Source organism: Bemisia tabaci, chromosome 2, assembly GCF_918797505.1.
Source record: "Bemisia tabaci chromosome 2, PGI_BMITA_v3".
In the NCBI taxonomy this organism is placed as follows: Eukaryota; Metazoa; Arthropoda; class Insecta; order Hemiptera; family Aleyrodidae; genus Bemisia; species Bemisia tabaci.
This window is the reverse complement of record NC_092794.1, coordinates 7,135,981-7,157,077: the sequence shown is the minus strand read 5'-3', so window position 1 is coordinate 7,157,077 and position 21,097 is coordinate 7,135,981. Positions and strand designations below refer to the sequence as shown.

Here is a 21,097-nt window from a genome sequence, read left to right as displayed (position 1 = left end):
TGCAAATCTAGTGACTCTGTAATGTTAAAACTAGCAGTTTCTGCATCACAATCTTCCGTTTAATAACAATTTATTTTTGACAAAACTTCTCGTCTCCGTCAGTTATCACAAGGATAAAAAGCCTTTCTGAAAGAATAAGAAAATTAACACTTCCTTTTTGCCAAGAGGAAATTACCTGGACAGCTTCTTCGGATCCAGCGCATTGGTGCTTGTCAATGAGATTCTGTCCAACAGCAAGAACACTTTGAATTCGGTCAGCATTAGCAGCAAGCTCAGCTTCAAATGCTTGGTGCTTCTGGTGTTTTGACTGAATATTGGCAGGATCCTTCAGAATAAATCATAAAGAAAAATATTTTAATCGGTTAGAAGAAAAATGTTATCAAAACATAATTGTGAGTGTGATAGTCCCAAAGGCAAGGGACCTTTGAAAGTATAAAGAATACAATCATTTGTTTGCATTAGATTTTGTTATATTTTATATTTAAATATTTGTTACATTCAGTAATTTATATTTTTTTAAAACTCTAAGTTCTTATGTATTTTTTGATAATTTTTCGGAAAGGAAAGGAAAGGAATAGCATGACATTTGTCACATGAAATGGTGTTAAATCAACAATAAATTCAACACTAACCTTGTAACTTTCTTCAGTTGCCAGCTGTAGTTTTTCTGCGATCCAATTTTCCAATTCATCAGCATCACGGCTGAACTGCTGAAGGGTCTGCGATTCGCCAAGCTTGAATCGTTTCTTGAAGAGCGCTTCTTTGAGATGCTGCCAACGTTCTAACACTTGCTCTCTCTTGTCATTGATAGGAACCGCAGCGTAATGCTCAGCAGCAATCAAGCGATCAGCAAATCTTTGTACGTCAGCAATCTTTTCTTCGTGAGCATTGACAGCTTTGTCGAAATCTTCGTGTTTTTTGATCAAAGTTTCCACGTTGTCACCCTTTGAATCAACCTCATCAGCGGCCAAGAAAGCTTCACGAGCTGCCATCCAATTCTCGGCCAATTCACAGTCACGGTTGAACCACTGCAGTTCCAGACATTGATCCAGTTGCAGGTGTCGGGCAACCCATGCTCTAAAAACATTCAAAGTATAAATGAAATCTAGGGTCTCTACAAATGGGTCTGATTGATTCCTGAAATGTTAAGTGCTTAAAATAAATGCAAATAAGTTGCACTTTAAATCAATTGGGAAAAAGAGCCTATTCTGCTGCGCAAGTGCCGCACTCAAATGAGAACAGGATTTTATTAAAGTAAACTTATCATTAATATGAGCAATTTTCATGATATTTTTCTGTGAAATGAAGTCATAGGAGTATTAACGAGGCAATAAAATAAAACAATTTTAGAGAGAGGGGCCACATATAACAAAAATAATTGTTCATCTTTGAAATATTAATGAGTTGTATTGGGTAAACTTACTTTTCCAATTCTTGACGAGCCTCAGCCATGCTTTCCAGCTTTTCTTGGATCTCGACACTTGCGTAATGGCCAGACTGCAGAAGTTGCTGTCCAAACATTTCGAATGCTTGGAATGTTCCAGCCCTTGCATCAATCTCCGTACGATGTTCCTGTAAAGGTAAAATCATTTTTGAGGTGCATCGCACATACTTGCTGGGAAAGAGATTATAATTGCATTAAGCAATTACAAAGCAAACCAATCATTTCTTCACTTTAAAAGGAATTATATTAAACTAGTTGGAGGAAAATACGATTTTCAGAGCCAAGGAAGGCAATAATGAAAGATAAGTCACCAAGACAAAATGGGTGAAGGTTTAGCAACGAAGAGATCAAATGAATCAGGTTATTTAGAGTTTCTATGCATATTCTCTAATCTTCTGAAGGGCGATTAATTTCTTACATTTAAACAGTTTCAAATTCAGCATTCACTAGTCACAATCTGCAGCAGAGTTGACTTTTGGTAAGATAGTTAAGGTGAAATGAATGTGAACGACTAATACGTTTTGTCTTAAAATATAGAAAAGCTACAAATTGTGAGTGTTAAGCCAAAACTTAAACAATTATTATCAAGCTAACGAGTACGAATAATTCATGAAAAAAATTACAAGAAATGAGGTTACAGTCTACTAATTTTCGTTGATTATGGGGATATTTCTCTTCAATATCCTTTCCAATTACACCAAACTTGGTGAAAAAGTTGGGTGCATTATAAGTATTCTCAGCTACTTACAATGCTAGAATGATTTCATAATTTAAGGACCCATTGAGGACAATACATTTGAGGGTTTGGTATTCAAATAATGGCATGAAGAGACAATAGAGGTTGGCAGCTGAAAAAGTTTGATCCTCTGAATGCTTCTACTTTCTGATTCCGAAGAACAGGGCTCAAAAATAAAGCTTTGACTATGAGAGGTTTTAAAGTCTCCTTCACAGGAATAACAATTAGTGTGCAAAAAATTAGATTGCACCTAACTTTCTGAATTATTTTGAAACAGCACATTTGACTTGGCTTTGCAACAGGCAAAAGCTCATTTTGCTTTTAACTTTAAGACAGCTTTCAGCGTCATATAGAGCAATTGTAGTCATGTCATGTTTTGAAACGCAAAGAGATGTGAATAAAAGATATTTCCTATAGGTACTCTATGAAATCTTCCCAACACTTGACAAAATTTTTATATGTTTCATCTGCTGTCAATTCAAGTGGTAGATTTACAAAAGGATCATTGCAAATTTTCCATCTTGTCTGAATATTTGCCTACACTTATAAAGTCTCTGAAGAGGGAGCAATCTCAATGTTAAAAACCTATTCTTTTTTAGTTGAGCATGCTGAGAAAACATTTCATAACACCACAGATTTATTTTGAAAGCAGCTATATCAGTAGCAATCGAAAATACAAAATATTTAATCCTACGATCAGACTCCTTGTGATACTGAGTCTTAGAAACGAATGTGAAGCAACAAGTTCCTATCGGTCAGAGCAGCCAGCATTAATTTTGGAATGAAACCTTTAGCGAGTCAGAGCAATTAAAATTTTCTATGCAAGGGCTTGTGTCATGACTATTAAATGGACGTATTTATGCTAAAAGGAACTAAGTTGCGCGCAAACCCTATGCACATACTTCTTTTCAGCATAAGTGCGCCCAAAAAATAGCAAGAACAAGTTGTGGCAACTACATATTTATGCAACTCAATGTTAAGAGCTTAAGCGTTCAGAAGCTTTTGATTTGCAGAAGAGAAAGAAATATTTCAACAATGCTCAGGGTGTCTACTAATGTATTAAAAAAAAAAAAAAAAAAAAAAAAAAAAAAAAAAAAAAAACTCTTGATAAACTCAAGACATCTCATATTTTGTTTCCTTTATTAATTCCTTATTTCTTTATCTAAAGATTTAGGAGGCAATTATATAGATAAGAATTTCCTAACACTACATCTTTGACAAGCATGAAGTAAGTTTCAACTCATTATAGACAAACTTATTTCTTTTTTCTGTGGAGACATTAAATATTGAAAAACTAAAGACATATTCAAAGTTTCTAGATCAGGGGAGTGTGACTTCTTAATCCTGGAGTATATCGACCTGGTGAAGAGTGATTGTGGCTTGGAGAGAAACTCTAGGTTTTCACTTCTTACTTAAATGATCACATATAAAACTTTTTGACAAAATATGTCTCCTACAGCAAGTATGTTCCTTAAAAAAATTATCAGAGATTCTAATTGTATTCTGGAGATAGTTGAGAGACTGATTTGAGCAGGGTAAGAGGATGGTAATAAAATAGTGACTCATCTCAGAAAATGAATGAAGAGTGGAAACTCAAAACCTAATAAGTACCATCAGATATTTCTCAAATTGTGCATGATGTTCCTCAGAGTTAAGAAATTTAGATGCTTTTGCTTCATGGGTGTCATCCAAAGAAATTTTCTCTAAATTTTAGTCTTACTATCAAGCAAAAAATTCTTGTTTTTTTAGACTACTGGCCTCTTGCAATATGGGAAATAGTTGCGCAATCGTAAAAACAACTGATGGTACACCAGGTTTAGAAATTCCGTTCTCTGGCTAATTCAGGAGGTCATTTTTGAGCTCCAGAGACGAATTCTTAAATACAATACATTTCTTCCTTCTCTTTTTTTTGATGGTTAGGATACCTTAGTTCATAAAAACACATGAATATTTTACACATTTTTGGTGTTTTATTCCTAATTGCTATTGCTGTACCAGCCTCCACTTCACCGTGGTAGCTCTGAATAAAAAATTCGTTTTCTTAGCTCTAGTGAGTAGACACCCTAATTGAGACCTGATAAAATCAAAGAGGCACAAAATGTTAAAGAAGAAGCGCGACAAAAACGGATACACAATTACAACCATCACGTTACACGAAATTCAGGTTGTACCTGCGGAAGCCCATAATGAGCATCAATCTCAGCTCGTAGACTCTAGAAAAATACACCAAATATTGTAATTTGTTGCCTTGCATGGAATACACATCACAGTTGGAATCACAGTCAACTTCCTAGCATAGTTTATGTTTCGACAGTCTGGGTCATCTTTCATGAACACTATTTTTCGATAAATCAAATTTAACTCGACTAACTAACTTAAAATCTTTTCTTTTATTCCCTAATTCTGTAATCCTTTTTAGAGTCCTGTATTAAATTTCTAGCCTACTTGACTCGCTTTTTAGCATGTGTATATTTTTTCTTTCCTTTCCAAAAGTGTGTTATAACAAGGGAAGATGGGTTGCCAAAAGTAAATTTTAAGTTAGAGTCCATTCTTTCCGGGAAGAATAATTTCATGAAATTATGTACACACTAATTAAAAAGCCACTTTGGAGGGAGAGTATATTTTCAGTTTCAAATTTGGAGGCGAAATAAAAATGAATAATTCAGGGGAGGGAGAAGGGGGGAGTGACGAAGTCTGAACTATTGGATCACCCTTCCAAAAAACTGCTTCTATAATTTTTTTTTTTTTTATGTATTTACTTCAATCAGAGGACCTATGAGAACACTAAGAGAAGATTTGAAAAAAATCAAAATAGAAATAAAAATTTATTGTTTTGCAAGGTTAACTTTGTGCATGCTTGTCTTCAACAAGAATAATTTCTGCGCTTTTTTTTAGGGCTGTGCGAGCCTGGTTTTTTGGATTCGAGCCGAGTTCGAGTATTTTTTCACTAAGTCGAGCCGAGTTCGAGCTTTTTCGAGCTTTGAAAATGACCCTCAAGCCGAGTCGAGCTCGAGTCGAGTTCGAGTAATTTTGAGTTTTAAAACGTGATTTAATCTATTTTCTACAACAAATAATTCCAAGCAAGACTCATAATATGATAGTAATAATTATTGACAATGACACATTAGGAAGGATTTACACTAAAATTACAAAATGTTCGGCAGTAACGCGTTAAAATAACTTCCCGCGGTTTAATTTGAAAAGAGGACCAAACTTGGCAAGAAACGGCGTGGCGCGGCGTCGCCGCGACGTTTTTTGGAATCGCGCGATCCATATTTTTGTAGCCGCAGCACCTTTTTTCTGCCGCCGCGACACCGTTTTTCTGGAGCGCAAAAGGTCCAAAACACGTACTCACTTTCAGTTTTCCAAGCGGCGGTCGCCGCCGCAGGTTGAAATTTGTCGCACGCATAAATGCGCTCATATGACTCCGTGTAGTTACAAACCGCGGGCGGCAGGAAATCGCCGGGCGGTAGCGTGTTGGCGCTGCGGATGGTAGAAATTTGCCGACGAGACTCTGATGTTATTCAATCGTAAAATGATGGCAACACTAACAATAATTTAAGTATGATTGAAATATTTGGAAGTTGGACTCTTTCGGCGTTTCCGGTTCAAAAAAACTCGAAATACTCGAAAAAACTCGTGTTATTGACACTCGAGCCGAGTTCGAGTACTCGCTCGAACCTAACCTAACTTTCGAGCCGAGTCGAGTACTCGATACTCGGCTCGACTCGACTCGAAATTCGAGTACTCGCACAGCCCTACTTTTTTTACTAAAATGAATTGAAAAAATTAAGGGTAGAAATACGGAAGTAAGTGAACTCAACTTACTTTTTTGAGGTTGAAAGTTACCTCTAATTTTCCTGATTACTTTGATATTCATACTAGTTATGAATTTCTGTCACTTTTGTGAAAAAATGAATGACATCAAAATTAAACTTACCCCATGTCGTTCGAGAAGAGCTTCAGCTCCAGTTATGTCTGATGCCAACTCATCGCTGGAGACAAGTCCCATCATGGAGCCAATCCATGACATCAAGTCGCGATAATCAGATAAGAAACGCTGCAAATCATACGAATCGAGGAGTTTTTCCTTTCGGCTGTTGGCTCGGGCGGTCAGCTGAGTCCATTCTTCATTGATTTCTCTTTGTTTGGCGTAAGTTTGTTCGGCAGTCTCAGGATGGGTTTGCATTAATCTGTTCGCAGTTTCATCCAGTTGACGAATCTGCACAGACAAGAACATTGATTGTTAAAAATAAAAACCAAAGGTCACGTCAGGAAGTGTCTCAGCTCAGGTAAAAATTTTCCCTTCATTTTAAAATTTTCAGACTTTTTCCTGACTTTTCATTGATAACTTTCCTAAGTTCTTCCTGACTGTTCATAAATTTGACATCACGTCTGCTTCTATTTTTTTTCATATTATACCAACGATCATGGTTTGAGGTGTCTTATTCAAATCCAACAAAATACCTGTCACAAATGCTTGTTGAGACAGTCACTAAGAGAAGGGAAAGAGAGGGGAAGGTAAAGGTAGAGGAGAAAAAAAGAAAAAAAAAACCTGTAATGCTGGTTCAGTGGATACTCGACGAATCTCTTAATTTAGAAAAAGGATTTCACATATATGAGCAGTTGAATGTATTAGTATTTTAGTAGGACGTCCTTTTTCTCGACCGGGGGTGGCTACCGCCACTCTTGGTTAGTTGAATGTTTTAGTGATGTGTGTAATTACCTTGTCTCCTAATGCAGCTAAGTCTCGTTCTAGCCCTTCATGCTTCCTTTGCAATGCCTGGACACTGCGGAGATCTTTACCAAGATCTTCGTTGCTGAGAGCCTCTTCTTTTTCTTGGATCCAATCTTTCGTTTCATCAACATCCCTGTGGAATCTTTGAACCTCATGGGCGGACCCAAGCTGAGTGGCTCGTTCTTGGGTCACTTGTTGCAGAGAAGTCCATTTTTGATTCAAATCCTGCATGAAAACGACATTGAGTTGACTCGATCAGTTTAAAAGATAAAAAAAGTGTATACCGTGGTTAGTGTATAACAATTTTGTCAAAAAAAGGTGTTCAACCATACAAGAATAATCTTATTTATAAGGAAATATTGAGGATACAAAATAAGATGAGACAATACCATTACATCTCAGTCAACAAGGAAACTATCCTTTATATAACCTCTTGACCCAGCAATAAATTGATCGTGTTGACCAGCAAGAAAATAAAACCAATTCGACTGTTAGAGCCTGCTTAAACAGGACCTGCCCTTTGAGGAAACTTGCTCATACTAAAATAAGTATACAAGGAGGTCTTGCTCTGCTGTATACTTATTGAGCAATTCTTCTTCTCCATTTTTATATTATCCCTGGTGAGAAGAGGAAAAAACACTGCGAGAACAATGCAGCAGGACAAACAAGGATTACGGAGAAATGATTGCATTCATAAAATCTTCAGATCACACTGTATTCTTAGAGGAAAATGTTAAAGAACCAAAGAACTTCAAAGTAACTAAAACTTAAAATACATTTGAATTTTTGTACCTGCAACTGAGTTTGAATTTTTAGGGCAGCTTCAGTTTGGCCAAGGGACATGAGCTGCATAGCGATTTCATTCATTTCAGCAAGACGAACTTCGTTCGCTTTGAGGTCGGTTTGGAAATCATCAAATTTCTTTTGCATTACCTCAACTTGTTCCAGATCAACTGTTTCAATGACATCTTGAACAGGAGCATGATTTTCCTGGAAAATGATTACACAAAAAGAATAGGGACGTCAAAGCGGCTGATAAAAAATAATTGACAGTTATGAACATGTTACAATACATTGATCACTGGTAGGGATCAAATTCATACAATTTGAACATATATGTGCTTCTCTGCGATGGAATAATATAGAAGAAGAAGATAGATAAGTAGTAGAAAGCATCTGTTTTTTTTTTTTTTTTTAACAGTAAATTGATGTGAAAATTTGATTCATTGATTGTGCTAATTTACCATTCTCATCTAGTAAAAGAATTGTCTCTCTAATCTCATCTTCGTTTTTTTTTGTGTTCATCCTTCGAGCTTAATCATTACTGTGTTTGTAGGGCTTTTTTCCCCAGTGGAGGAAGGATGACAACAAGGTCTTGAATTTGCATTGTAATCGAGTGATTTTGTACGTTGAGCCCAGTGGACTAGAATTTTAAGTTTCCGCAGAATTGTATTTTTATAATTGTGAACTTCAAACAGTCATTTTTTCAGTTTGGATTGAAATTAATGCGCTTTTTTTGTAGCAAAGTATTCATTAAACACTCCTCAACACTCTAACATCGATAACTCAATTTTGAGTTTTGTGGACCACGGCCCCTTTTCCTCGGGACTGTGAAGTATATTCCACATACTTTTTTCAGGGAATGAGATTTAAAATGAAAACATAATGATAAATTAGTGATCATAAAGCAGTTTCCCTGAGTAATTATCAAAGTAGACATTAGCCTACCTTATCCTTGATCCAAGCAGCCAATTCTGCAGCTTCACGAACTAAAACGTAAGCCTTGACAGTCTCATTAAGCTTGTTCTGACGCTCACGGGCCAATGCCAGTAAGTGATCATATTCCGTTTCAATCTGGTTTTGACGAGCAGAGATGGAACTGCTGTCTGCAAGGTTCTGTTGGGAAGCAGTCAGCCCAGCCTCGATTTTCTTAACATAAGCTGCAGGGATGAATCCTTGACGATCGTTGACTTCAACTTTCCACCAGTCCTGTTGAAGACAAATACCAAAAGGTGAATGCACAGCCAAACTAAATAGGCACAAATACTAACAAGTATATGCAAAGGATTATATTCCTAAGACTCTTCTATACTGATCTAAGGAAAATTTCAAGAGCTTAAAGTCCAGCACTGTTCCAACTTTACCGAGGGCAGTAGGTGTAGTGCGCCTGAAAATTAATATTTTTGCCAGAAAATTCTGAAGGCTCTTAAAATTAGACCCTGTGACTAAAATGAATGATAAAATTTTGGGGTAAAGCTGTAACACTTGAATTAAGAGTGAAAGCTGCAAATTAATCAAAACAAGGGTACCTTACTTACAAAGGTTACTTTGAAGAAAACTGAACGGAAAAGTAATTACTCTAGTAACAACCCGGGAGTATTCTGACAAGTCCAGAATGTTGATTCGAGCCCTTCTGTTGTTAATTCAGTGTCGCAAGAATGTTATGATGACAGCCGGAGCATTCATATCAATATTCTAGGGTAGTCAGATTTTAACATCCCAGGATGTTAGTTCAGCAGATTTGTTTCCTACGTAGAGTTCTACTGCATTTCCAGTCCGAAGTTGGATATATATGACATTGCAAAAAAACCGGTTCAGATCCGATGTCGGATAGAGTAGCCCAAAAGTTTTAACTTGTGTGCAGATCAGTTGTCAAATATTTCCGAACCCGCCAGCGTTTGACAGCCTCTAGTGGACTCTCTGGGAGCTAGTATCGGCTGATTTCCGAAAAAAGCATGCGGACCTGCTACGGCGGCCGTGGCAAAATGACCCCGGACCGGAAAGGGTTAAAGCACTAACACTACTAACCTTCTTTGTGGAGTTTAGTAAAGTAAGTATGTCGCCTTTCTTCATAGATACTTCACGAGGAGATTTTTCAGTGTAATCATACAAGGCAACCACATACTCTTTTCCGGCAACATCAATTACCGGGGTTTCCTGTTGCTGTAAACCAAAAAATAGAATTTCATCAGCAAAACACATACCTTATCAAAATAATATACTCACGAAGAATTTAGGATTCTATCTTTGAGGACATAGCTGAATACAAAGAAAATAAAGGAAATTCATAAAAACTCACATGTGAGGTCAAGAATACATGATGCCTTGGCTAATGAATAATGATGAATAATTTATATTAATCGTCAAAGACACCTTTGGTGTAATTCTGTACTTTTGAAAAGAAAAACTATCAATCCTTTCAGTTGAAATTTTCAACGAAAGATACTATTAGTCTCATAAAACAAATTGAGGGCAGATGTCGATTCAAGCAAGAAGAAGAAAAAAAAGACCCATTTAGAACATACTCAGCATATTTTGAACACTCCCCCACCTTGTAAAACTGTACATCAATAGCAAGAAATCTATTCAGCCCTTGGAGCTTTGTGGCATTAACAGCTGACTCCTATAAGGAAAAATAGAAAGAACGAGATAAATTCTAACTGAAATAGACTTACACGGCAAGCTTGTGCCTGCTCGCGGAGACTGAGAATAGTGTTTCCGAAAGCTTCCAAATCAGACATTAAAGCCTCATGTTTCTTCAATAAAGCTTCAGAAGAGTCTTCATCTTTTCCGTAATCTTGATTGCAAACGATTGGCTCTTTCTCTTTGATCCAGGATTCTGCTTCATTTGCATCAGCAAAGTACTGATGAGCTTGGAGAGAATCTTCAAGGTCTTGTTTGCGCTGTAACAATACAACACAAGTATTGAAAGTGAGAAGAAGCGGAAAAAATGTTTGGAGTATAAATGATAAAAGAGGAGATGCCTTGCCTTTGATCCAATAAGTCATTTTAACTTTTATTTCTACCTTGCTTACTATCATATTTTACTTAAGGTAATTTAATCAACTTTTCCACGTCCCAAGTAGCTTTTTACAACGGGAAAATCAAGATAATTTGAAATTAAGTTGTGATTTTTTTACGATTTTTTGGCGATAAAATCGCACGGATCATCAACATCTAAGCAATTATTCTCGATCTTGTCACAATTTTATCTGCCATAATATTACGACACATTGTGCATTCGAGAAAATCGAAATTTTAGCTCGATTTATCAAGATTTTTTGTTCGATGATATTGCAATAAATCGCTGTTGATAAAATCGAGATACATTCTCCAATCAAATTGCAACATTTTGCAATCACTGCTACTTGGGGTGTACATATTACTATATTCTGGTATTGAAAAAAATCCCTGATAATGAACAATATCCCAGATATGAAACAGTAGTTCTTTAGAGGAAATTTTCAAAATTCAAAAATACTGCTTAAAAATCTAAACAAATACGCTTGGATAAAGGATAAAATAACACTGCTTTTGTATGTTTTTAAGTTTCCATAAAACGAGGAAAATGGGTATTTTAAGAGATGAAATTTGTGGGTATGTAGAAGTGGAGAATGTAGAGATGAATGTACATCAAAAAATGAATTTAACATCATGCCACCAAGTCAAGACTTGCATTGTCATTTGTAAAACTGACAGATGCAATGCATATTGACGGGAATAACTGACATTTTTACATGGAGGGCTTCAATTTACACATCACTTCAATATTTAATTTCATATCTTAACCTGTAATGCTTTATCCTTCAGCTGAGACCAATGCTGGTCGAGATTGGCAATTCTGTTCTTGATTTCATCTGCAGCAAAGTGATTGTCAGCGATCATTTTCTCGGCATCTTGTTTCACAGCGTCAATTCTACTTTCATGATTGTGGATTTCAGCCAAAACAGCTTGATGTTTCTTGATCAGATTTTGGACACCAATGAGGTCTCGACCTGCGGTAAAATAAACAAATATTAAATTCTAATGTGGCAAGAGCTTGAGAACTTGATAAAACTATAAGAATAAAACTGAGAGAGTTAATGCCTTAAAATTCTGGAAAATTATGTTAATTTCAAGCAACTTTCAAAGGCAGGCTGGAAGATTTTATAATGCGGCTGTAATTTGTAAAATGGATCTGTTACTAGCAAGAGATACAAACAACTGAGTAAATTTTTTAATTAATTTCATATCAGTAAAATCCCACAAAAAACTATTGGAGCACATCAGAGATGTTCAAAATACATTTCAAAGTGCATAATTTACATTGTTTGTACAGTGAATTTCCAAATTGAAAGCGTAGCAGGCACTTTTTACTTAGTCACCAGGAATCAGGTTTGCCTTTTGAGAAATGTAAGAAAACCAAACGATCTCATAAAAGGTCAAACGTTATGCTTGCCTGTTTGATTACTGAGTGATTAATAGAAATCTTGGTGAGAAGACAACCTGAATGTAATGAATAAACTAACCTCTGTTTGTTGAGGCTGCAATAGGCTCTTTCTCTCTGATCCAAGCTTCTTCATCCTCGACGTCTCTGAAAAGTTGTTGCACTTGCAACGATTCTTGAAGCCTTTGCTTACGAATGGCCATGGGCTTCTGGAGATTTGCATATCTATCGCAGACGGCAGTCTACAAAAGGAAACATACAAGTGGAATTAAAAAAAAATCAATTTCAACAGGATCGAGGGACCTGAAGGAATCGCAATTAAAATGTGCAACACTACCAACAGATCAATTTTTGAACTTTTGGGTGTTTTTAGCGACAAATGGTAGAAAGGCTAGCCCCTCTTAGCCGTGTTATAATTGTCTGATTTTTCTCCCCCACCATGAGGCACATTTTGCCTGATTCTACAGCGATTGTTGGTGGCACCATAAGTAACCACTTTATGCTCAATTGAATTCAATTGATTAGTTTTTATTTTATTAATACATCCAAACTTAAAAATTCAACATTTTGAGAAAAGCAATAAGGAAAATCGTGTAAAATAAGTAATGAGGTAGTGGAAAATCATCATGGAGGAAAAATAATCATACCTGCTTAGCATGGATGTTATCAGCGTCGAAATGACCTCGTTCGATGAACTGATTGGCAGCGATACGGATCCCCTCAATTCTGTCTTGATGAGAACCAACATCTGCTTCCAGGAGAGCATGCTTCTTTTGTAGATTTTGCACACTTGTTAAATCCTAAAAATATAAGTTGTTGTCATCAAAATCCATGCAAAAGAATGGTTAAAAAGGTTTGGTCTAACATCTTATGTCAGAAATATACTAACGGAGGGAAATTCGGTTAGCATGATAATTCTGAATGCTCAAAAGACAGTGAGCAAAAAAATTAATTTCCTACTCCTGAACCTTGATTATTGAAGGAAAAAAGAGGGTACACTTGCATTTCGAGCATCTTGGAAAATAGTCGATGACTTAAACGCATGCAACATTTTCTAAAAAATGATGTGGCTTAGGGTATAGGTCGCAGCTTGAACAGTGCTTTAGATTATTACAAGAGTATTGATGCCATAATGTACCCAGCTACAACTAGTTGAGGCAACTGCGCTTGTAAAGCACTATTCCTGCTATGCAGCGATGAACTACTTAAATAGATTACAATGGCTGATTGTGAGCATGTTGGAATATTCAGGAGACAGGAATAAACTCTCATAAAAACAAAACTTACTTTGCCATAATCTTCACTCAACAGCTGACCTTCAATTTCAGACAACCACAGTTCGATATCCTCCACAGTGCGGTTGAACTGCTGTTGTTGTGAGGCTTCTTGAAGTTTCGAGCCTTTTTTGTCCGTTGCTGCAACTAGCGTTTCCCAAAGTTGGACGATCTCATCCATGCGAGCTTGTATGCGATCTTTTAATGCGAACAGAGCAAATTGTTAGCTATTGAGGCAATATATGTTATACTCCAAGATTTAAAATGAGGTAATGAAAAATAATCCTCTTCGCCCTGCAGGCTAATTGTTGAAATTGAAAGACAAAGCTCTCACCAAAGAAGACATAAGAAGTATACAGTAAGACCTCGAATTATCAGATCGCGATTTAACGGATCGATCCTCTGGTCCCTTCAGCGGGACCGACTAGCGCGATTTAGCGGATTCCGCTATTTAACGGGTTTGGCCTCTGGTCCCGTGAAATCCGATAAATGGAGGTCTTACTGCATAGTGATCCAATTGGTTGAAATGGGTGGTTCCCATAGACTAAGGGAGAATCTCGTGTAGAGTATCTCGTGGGTTGCCGTTAATTGGCCTATTACCTACCTCTTTCGTCCATTTCAACCACCCGCTTCCACCAAAGGGATCCCTCCATATCCTCTTTCTATTTTTTGTTTATCGCTTTGTCTACCAATTTTATCAATCAGCCTGCTGGACATGAATCTCTGGAGAAAATCTCAATTAACATTCTTGTCGTTCAGTTAGGAATTTTTTTCAATTGTTCGCTAAAGCTTGCCTTTTTTTTCCACATCTTCTTCTAACTCTGGGGGAACAAATACATAAAACTATGTTGGAACACATCGTGGCCCCAGTGTTGACAAAATTTTAAAAAAAAAAAAAAAAAAAAAAAAAAAAAAAAAAAAAAAAAAAATGTGTAATATCTCCTATGTAATAATGACGATGCTATGTTAGAGAGAAATCATGAATGATAAGTAATGACTAAAATAATTATAATACCTGATGCATAATGCTTGGCATTGATATAGTTCTGGCCGGCTGTGGTGATTTCTTCCATTCTTGATTTGTTGGCATTCAATTCCTGTTCGAAATTCTGATGCTTCTGAACTTTGCCATTTATGTTTGTGGGGTCCTAAAAATATATCAAGTTAATAGAAAATTAAACTGATGCAAATAGTTCTGGGCTTTCGAAATTTTTCAAAAGGCTTCCTGGTGATGATCAGTACTGTTTGTAAATACTAATATCTATTATTATTTCATGAAGTAGTAGTGAATGACTGTCGACCACTCATTCACAGATAAGATTCGAGGTTTCATATTGAAAGCTATAGTTGAAACAAGAGTAACACCATTGCAATGTCTTAAAATGTCAAATTCTATTCTCACAGAGATAAACTAACACAAATTTTAAGAAAAACTGTTGCATAATTATCATTCAAAAATAATGTAATATGAGCGGAGATTTATAATGCCGCAGTCAGAAATGCACACTATTCGACATTAGCCATCGATAAGATCCCTATGTGGACTTACTGTTAAGATAGATTGCCTTTTACCATTTAAGTTGTGTTCTGAGATAGACTGAGAGAGAGTTTACTTTTCACCAAGAAACTCTTCAAATTATACTGAAAGATCTTCCATCAAAAGGTCTCGTCAAAAAACAAAACTTACCAAATAACTGTCATCTGTAGCAAACTTAAGTTTCTCATTAATCCACCCTTTTGTCTCATCGCAATCTCTTTCAAACTGCTGAAGACAGAAAGAGTAACTGAGCATCTCCCGTCGCTTGGCAGCATCATCAAGAAGTTTCTTCCGCCGTTGCAAAAGCTGAAAGAAAGTAAGAACGAATATTACGGACAGTCAGAGCTACGACGAAGAAGGAAGAAAAGGGCATAAATAACAGTTGGCCTTTCATTACACTCGGGTCATTCAGTTGAGGAATTAATCAACTTCAAAAATGTCAAAAAATGGTTCAGTGAAGGAGAATAATTCTTAGGGGCAAGCACAGCTTTCATTTTCTTCCCCCAAATTTTTTTTGGACCTTCTTTGAGATTAAAATTGGCGGATTTCGGTCAATCTGAGGATGACCTGTGCCTTAAGTTCTCAATTGCTTACATGCGGCTGGATCTATGAAAAGGGACCTATTTTTTTAGAAAAAATTTACCGTAATAAGTTGCAAAAATAAGACTACTTGCTCAAAGGCTTAAACTATGCACCTAAGCCTACTACGCACATCTCGTGCATCAATTTTTGAGATTTCAGGGTCAAATTGCGCCAAAATTTTCAGATTTTCTTCCTCTATGCTGTGGTATCAACTAACTCAAATTGAATTTTCTTAAGTAACAACTTCGTAGGATCCTCTGGACACCCATGTACAAGGGTGTCAATTACTCAATTATGAGTTTTGGTGGCAGCTACTTACCATTGATCGACGATGCTCTACGTCTTCAACAGCATAGTGATTTCCGTCAATTAATTTGTCAGCAAAATCATCTAGAGCCTTGATTTTGTCTTCTTGGGCTGCCAACGATTTTTCAAAGTCTTCATGCTTCTTCATCAATGCCTCTACACTATCCAAGGAGTCTCCAAGATCTGTGTTTGCCAAGAAAGCCTAAAGGAAAACAAAATTGAAAAACATTAGTCTAGGAGTCAGCCATTTAATGAGGACTATTTTGGAAGGAAGGCGTATGCAGAAAGTGCAGCATTTAACGAAAGACACATTTTTCACAACTCCATAATAAATTAGTCTTAAACTTCAGCTGCACTGTTCAGGAGGTTCTTGTCAACTCATTCTGTGAACTGTTTGAAATTTACAATGACAAGTAACACAAACCTCTTGTTTAGCAGTCCAAGTGTCAGCTTGTTCGGCATCTCGGTAAAACAATTGCAGGTCGTAGCATTGCTCGTAGTGAACACGACGTTCCTCCCACAGTTGCATCAATGATGTTTTCTCAGAGGCCAAACACACAAGTTTCTCCTTCACATCCTCAGCTGCGTAATGGTTACGTTCTAGCAAGAGCTGCCCAGATTCAGCTGTAGATCGGAAACTATCTTCACGCGCATCAATTTCTCCCTGGAATCAATGTCAAAAAGGATAAAGTTAAAAATTGGAAAGGTGAAAAGAAAATCAAAATTATATGCTGAAAATTTCTAATGGCATCCTTAAAGGAAGATAAATTCCAGTAACTATTCTTAAGAAGAGAAAATTGTGATATCGAAAGAATGTTGGCCGTGAACCAAAAGACAGGGTAAAAAAGTAAGCATGGCATGTATCATTCCTCATTAAAGTTTCACATGCATTAAAAATTTCTCAACTTAGGTAACAAGTGCGATAAATTGGCAGTCTCTTTGTTGTCAATGAAGACTTCTTAGTCAATGAAAAACGGAAGTCTGCTTGCGTCAAATCAAAAAATTTGAGCAGTGTGCTTTATAATAGAAGAATTTTCTTCGTATGCTGAATTTTTCCTAACAAGTTTTGAAATTCCATGCAATAAAAGATGAGGGAAGCTTCAGGAGATGAAACTATTCATCAGCTGAATGTATAGGTTCATTTTTCAATGATTCCTCTGATAGCTCAGAGCGTTGGTCATACACATGAATTAAGGACATTAAAAAAAATTAAAAGAAACTTGCCTTGTGTTCCTGGTGGCGCTCTAACAAAGCTTCTGCGCCTGCAACATCTTTGGCCAATTCATCAGCTGCAATAATTGCTTTCATATCATTGATCCATGATGTCAAATCTCGATAGTCAGCCAGGAATCGGTGCAGATAATATGATTCATCAAGTTTTGAGCGCCTCTCCTAAAATAATAAAACAAAAGATTAGAAGTAAAAGAAACAAAAGCAAAGGAGACAAGAGAAAAAAAAACTAAACAAAAGAAAAAGATACAGATACATTGGAAATGCTCTCATTCAACAAAATAGAGAGATATCGAAAAAATTTAGATCCTAGGATATAGATTTGCAAGATATGCTTAGTTACTCTCTCACTTTTCGTCTTTCCTCTAATTGCTAAATGTACCGTAATATCAATAATTCCTCCAGACAGTCTGATGGACCAAGCTTTTTCTCAATCTAGGCTCAAAGACCGTCTCACTTCTAAGTAAGAAGCATTAGATTTCATATCTTCAGAAGTCTACGGATTTTTTTTTTTTTGGTTTGTTTCTAAAACTTAAATTTCTCAACACAGTAGAATTTTAAAGATGATCAACTACGCAGAATGAATAGTTACATGAGTATCAAGGAAAATAAGATAAACTTGCCTTGGATTTTGCAGTAAGACGTTCCCAATAAGATTGAATTTCACTGCGTTTGGCCTGGATCTGCTCGCTGTGATCGGCATGGATACCACACAAACGATCAGCCTCTTGTCCTAAAGTGGAGACTTTGTCCTCAAGAGCTGCCAAATCCCTTTCTACTCCTTCATGTTTGCGTTGAAGGGTTTGAACTGTGGCAAGGTCGCGACCGAAATCATCTGATGAGAGGACAACATCTTTTTCAGTGATCCAAGTCACTGTTTCGTCGGCATCTCGATTGAATCGCTGGATCTCATGGGCTCCAAACAGCTTCTCTTGTCTCATCAGAGCGAGTTGTTTTAAACGACTCCAAGCCTCGATGAGTTCCTAAAAAAGATAATGAGTAGAATCTGTGAGACAACGAAGAAGAATTGAACTAATCTGAGTTGAACGAATAAAAAAAAAACAAGACCTAGAGGCAGTATGAAAGAATAATTTTGAAGAATACAGAATGGTGCAAAATAAGCTCAACCACTTAAATGCAATATTATGTTTCTTTGTTGTACTTGAAGGAAAAACTGAGACTTGAGGGGGTGAAATACTTCCGGAGGGATCAGAGAGCCACGCATGATTTCAAGATTTTCAGCTAACAGAATCTATCAATTTTCACACAAACTTTCCTGGTAATCTAAACACTTAGGATTTCAAGGAGTCTGGTGGGAAACATTCCTTCTGTCAAATTTTGAGAACAACTGTTGAAAAACTGGAAAATTTTTGTCAACCAGAAATCTGAATTTATCTAAGGTGATACACAAGAATGAGTCTGAATCTACATTTTTTGAAAGTGCGTAGATTAAGAAATAGGTGAATGTGAAAAGTTCTTAAATTCAGTGCATGGTTTTTTAAAGAATGACTACAAACTTTATTCCAAACTGTTGCATTCTTTCATTTTTCAACAAATGAATTTTCCACCATTTATCAATTTTCTAACATCTGTTCAATCTATCACCTTGAGACTGATCCTCATGTGATTTAACCACTCATAATTTGAGTGCTTAAAAATCTAAGAAATTTTTTAACTTGCCTCTTTGCGACGCAGAATAGTGTCACGTTCTGGATGACCTTCCAACACAAGTTTGTCAGCAAGTTCGTTCACTTCTGTAACACGATACTCCTGCGAAGCCATGTCTTTTTGGAATTCATCAAATTTACGTTGCAATACTTCAACATGTTCCAGGTCATGCCCAAATTCATCGGTTGTCACAAAAGTTTCCTGAAAATATTATAAAACTGATTAATAGAACACCAAAATAAATACGAAAGACCAAATAACTGAAAAAGTTCACCCAACAAAGCAAAGAGAGTCTGCTTGCATTTACAGAGAAAGCCCTTAATTCCTTAGGAAAATAATGATAACTTGTGTGCAATGGCATCCAATGTCAAAACAAATGTTGACATGGAGCCAAACCTCTTGGATTTTTACACAGGTTTTCTTCACAGAGTATTTTACAGGGAGAAAAGGCAGTTAAGTAATGATTTAAAACGAAATAGTTTGAGCTTAAAAACTGAGCAAATTTTGGAAAAACTTAGTAAAGTGCTAAAATTTTGCCACAGGACCAAAAAAAATTTCAAAAAGAAAATTCAAAATTCTTGAAATGCCTGTTCAGTAAATCGTGGGGAATGTGACAATGTCAAATGTCATTGTCATGTAAACCGCAGGGGTCAGGAAAAAATTCAGTAAAACAACTCACTTAGCAAACTGAGTTTAAACTGAATTTTTTTTTCAAGATAAAAAAGTTGTAATACCTTGTCATTGATCCAGAACATGACCTCATCGCACTGTCGTAAGAACTGGACCAGCACTAAAGCTTGTTGTAACTTCATTCCTTTCTCCGCTAACTTTGACAACAAAAGTTCCCAAAGACGGTGCAGTTCATCTGTAAAATGATGGAGTGCATTGAGTAAAAAATCCAACTCAGAGATGAATCCAGAGTTCTAAAGATCGTTAAAAATGTTCTATTTTTCCTTACAATGTTATATGGTTTTATTTTTGTCCCACGCAAAACTCACATAAAACGTTAAATAATAGATTCGTGATCACCCAAACAATTTCTGAGTCTTTGGATGATTATAGACAATTTACGAGGACTGGAGACCCTGTGAATAAAATATTTCACTCTAACATTGTTTGATTAATTTTTAAAAACTATTCTGGAGTTACTGCTCTCTTGAGCAGTACATCAGATTCATACATAGTGCTTATGATCAATTATTGTAAGAAATAAAGAAACACCATCTGCAATTCCCCAGCATTGTTGACACTTGGAAAGTTGGAAGGGCTACTTTTTGAGACTAGTCTTTTACTGAGGCTTAAGGTGATTCGTCAAGCTCGAGGGGAGGTCAAACTGGCTTGCGATATATCGCATCAATTGGGTCAACAATCTCACCAGATTTTGAATTTTGAGCAAAAAAAAAGGACAGTAGCCCCTACGCGTGAGCCTAAAGGATCATTCTAAACCCAAAAATCGGCAAAATTCAAAGAAATGAAAGCAGAATAGTGTTTGGAAAAAAACCTCACATTCAATACAGAACTTGATAGCTGAATCGGATGCAAGGTTTTTTTCCAAACACTATTCTGCTTTCATTTCTCTGAATTTTGCTGATTTTTTGGTTTATAATGATTCTTAAGGCTCATGCACAGTGGCTAACGTTCTTTTTTAGCTAAAAATTCAAGCTCTGCTGAGATTTTTGACCTAATCAATGCGATATATCGCACGCAGGTTCGACCACGTCACTTGAGCTTGACAAATCACCTTAAAAATAAAGGAGAAGTAGAGGAGAGAAAGGAGCTGGAAGTAAAGAAACTATTTTTACAAAAGACTAAATTTGAAGACATGTTCATACAAGTGATTCAAACTTCGACATTGGATAACATCTGGACAAAACTTGAATGCATATTTTACATCAGGTTTTTAACACCTGTCTGTGATCAAAATTAGAAAAACCTTGTCCAGTTAGAAAGAGGAGGTCAATTTATTGCTGTTGTAAACAAAAGAGAGGGATCAATGACTCAAAATAATTTCAATGATCTTCATGAATGACCATGGAGAGGATGTGGCCATTTCCACATATTCCATCATATTTTAAATACAGGAAACTTCACTAATGTATAAGTAAGTGCATACTTAGGGTCATAACGTGAATTCAAAGTTTTCCTTGATAGTTTAATATCAGTTGAAGAAACTTGTTATACACACCTAGCTTCTTACGGATGGTTTCGGACTCAAAGTGATTCTCATTGATCATTTCTGTCCCTGTGTTGTCAAGTGTTACAATCGCATTGCTGTGAGCAGACACTTCAGCTTCAAAGGCTTGATGCTTTTGAATTTTAGCCTAAACAGACATAAATGTTAAAAAAATCAGATTACACAGTATACAAATCCTGAAA

At 36.4% G+C, this 21,097-nt stretch overlaps 1 protein-coding gene across 1 annotated transcript; it reads right to left on the bottom strand.

Annotated features, from left to right (window-relative positions):
• Positions 1 to 55: 55 nt before the first annotated feature.
• Positions 56 to 21,042, bottom strand: LOC140223742 (spectrin alpha chain-like; the record flags this gene model as incomplete). Its single annotated transcript, XM_072296633.1, is given in 23 exon segments — positions 56 to 325; positions 633 to 1,077; positions 1,424 to 1,572; positions 4,352 to 4,393; positions 6,121 to 6,402; positions 6,907 to 7,143; positions 7,711 to 7,908; positions 8,647 to 8,907; positions 9,727 to 9,861; positions 10,374 to 10,601; positions 11,488 to 11,693; positions 12,207 to 12,366; positions 12,772 to 12,924; positions 13,412 to 13,596; positions 14,414 to 14,546; positions 15,086 to 15,241; positions 15,837 to 16,025; positions 16,248 to 16,483; positions 17,044 to 17,215; positions 17,677 to 18,036; positions 18,734 to 18,922; positions 19,456 to 19,586; positions 20,907 to 21,042. Coding segments are annotated over 23 exon segments (4,638 nt in total), but the record flags the coding sequence as incomplete, so codon positions are not given.
• Between the last annotated feature and the right edge of the window lie 55 nt (positions 21,043 to 21,097).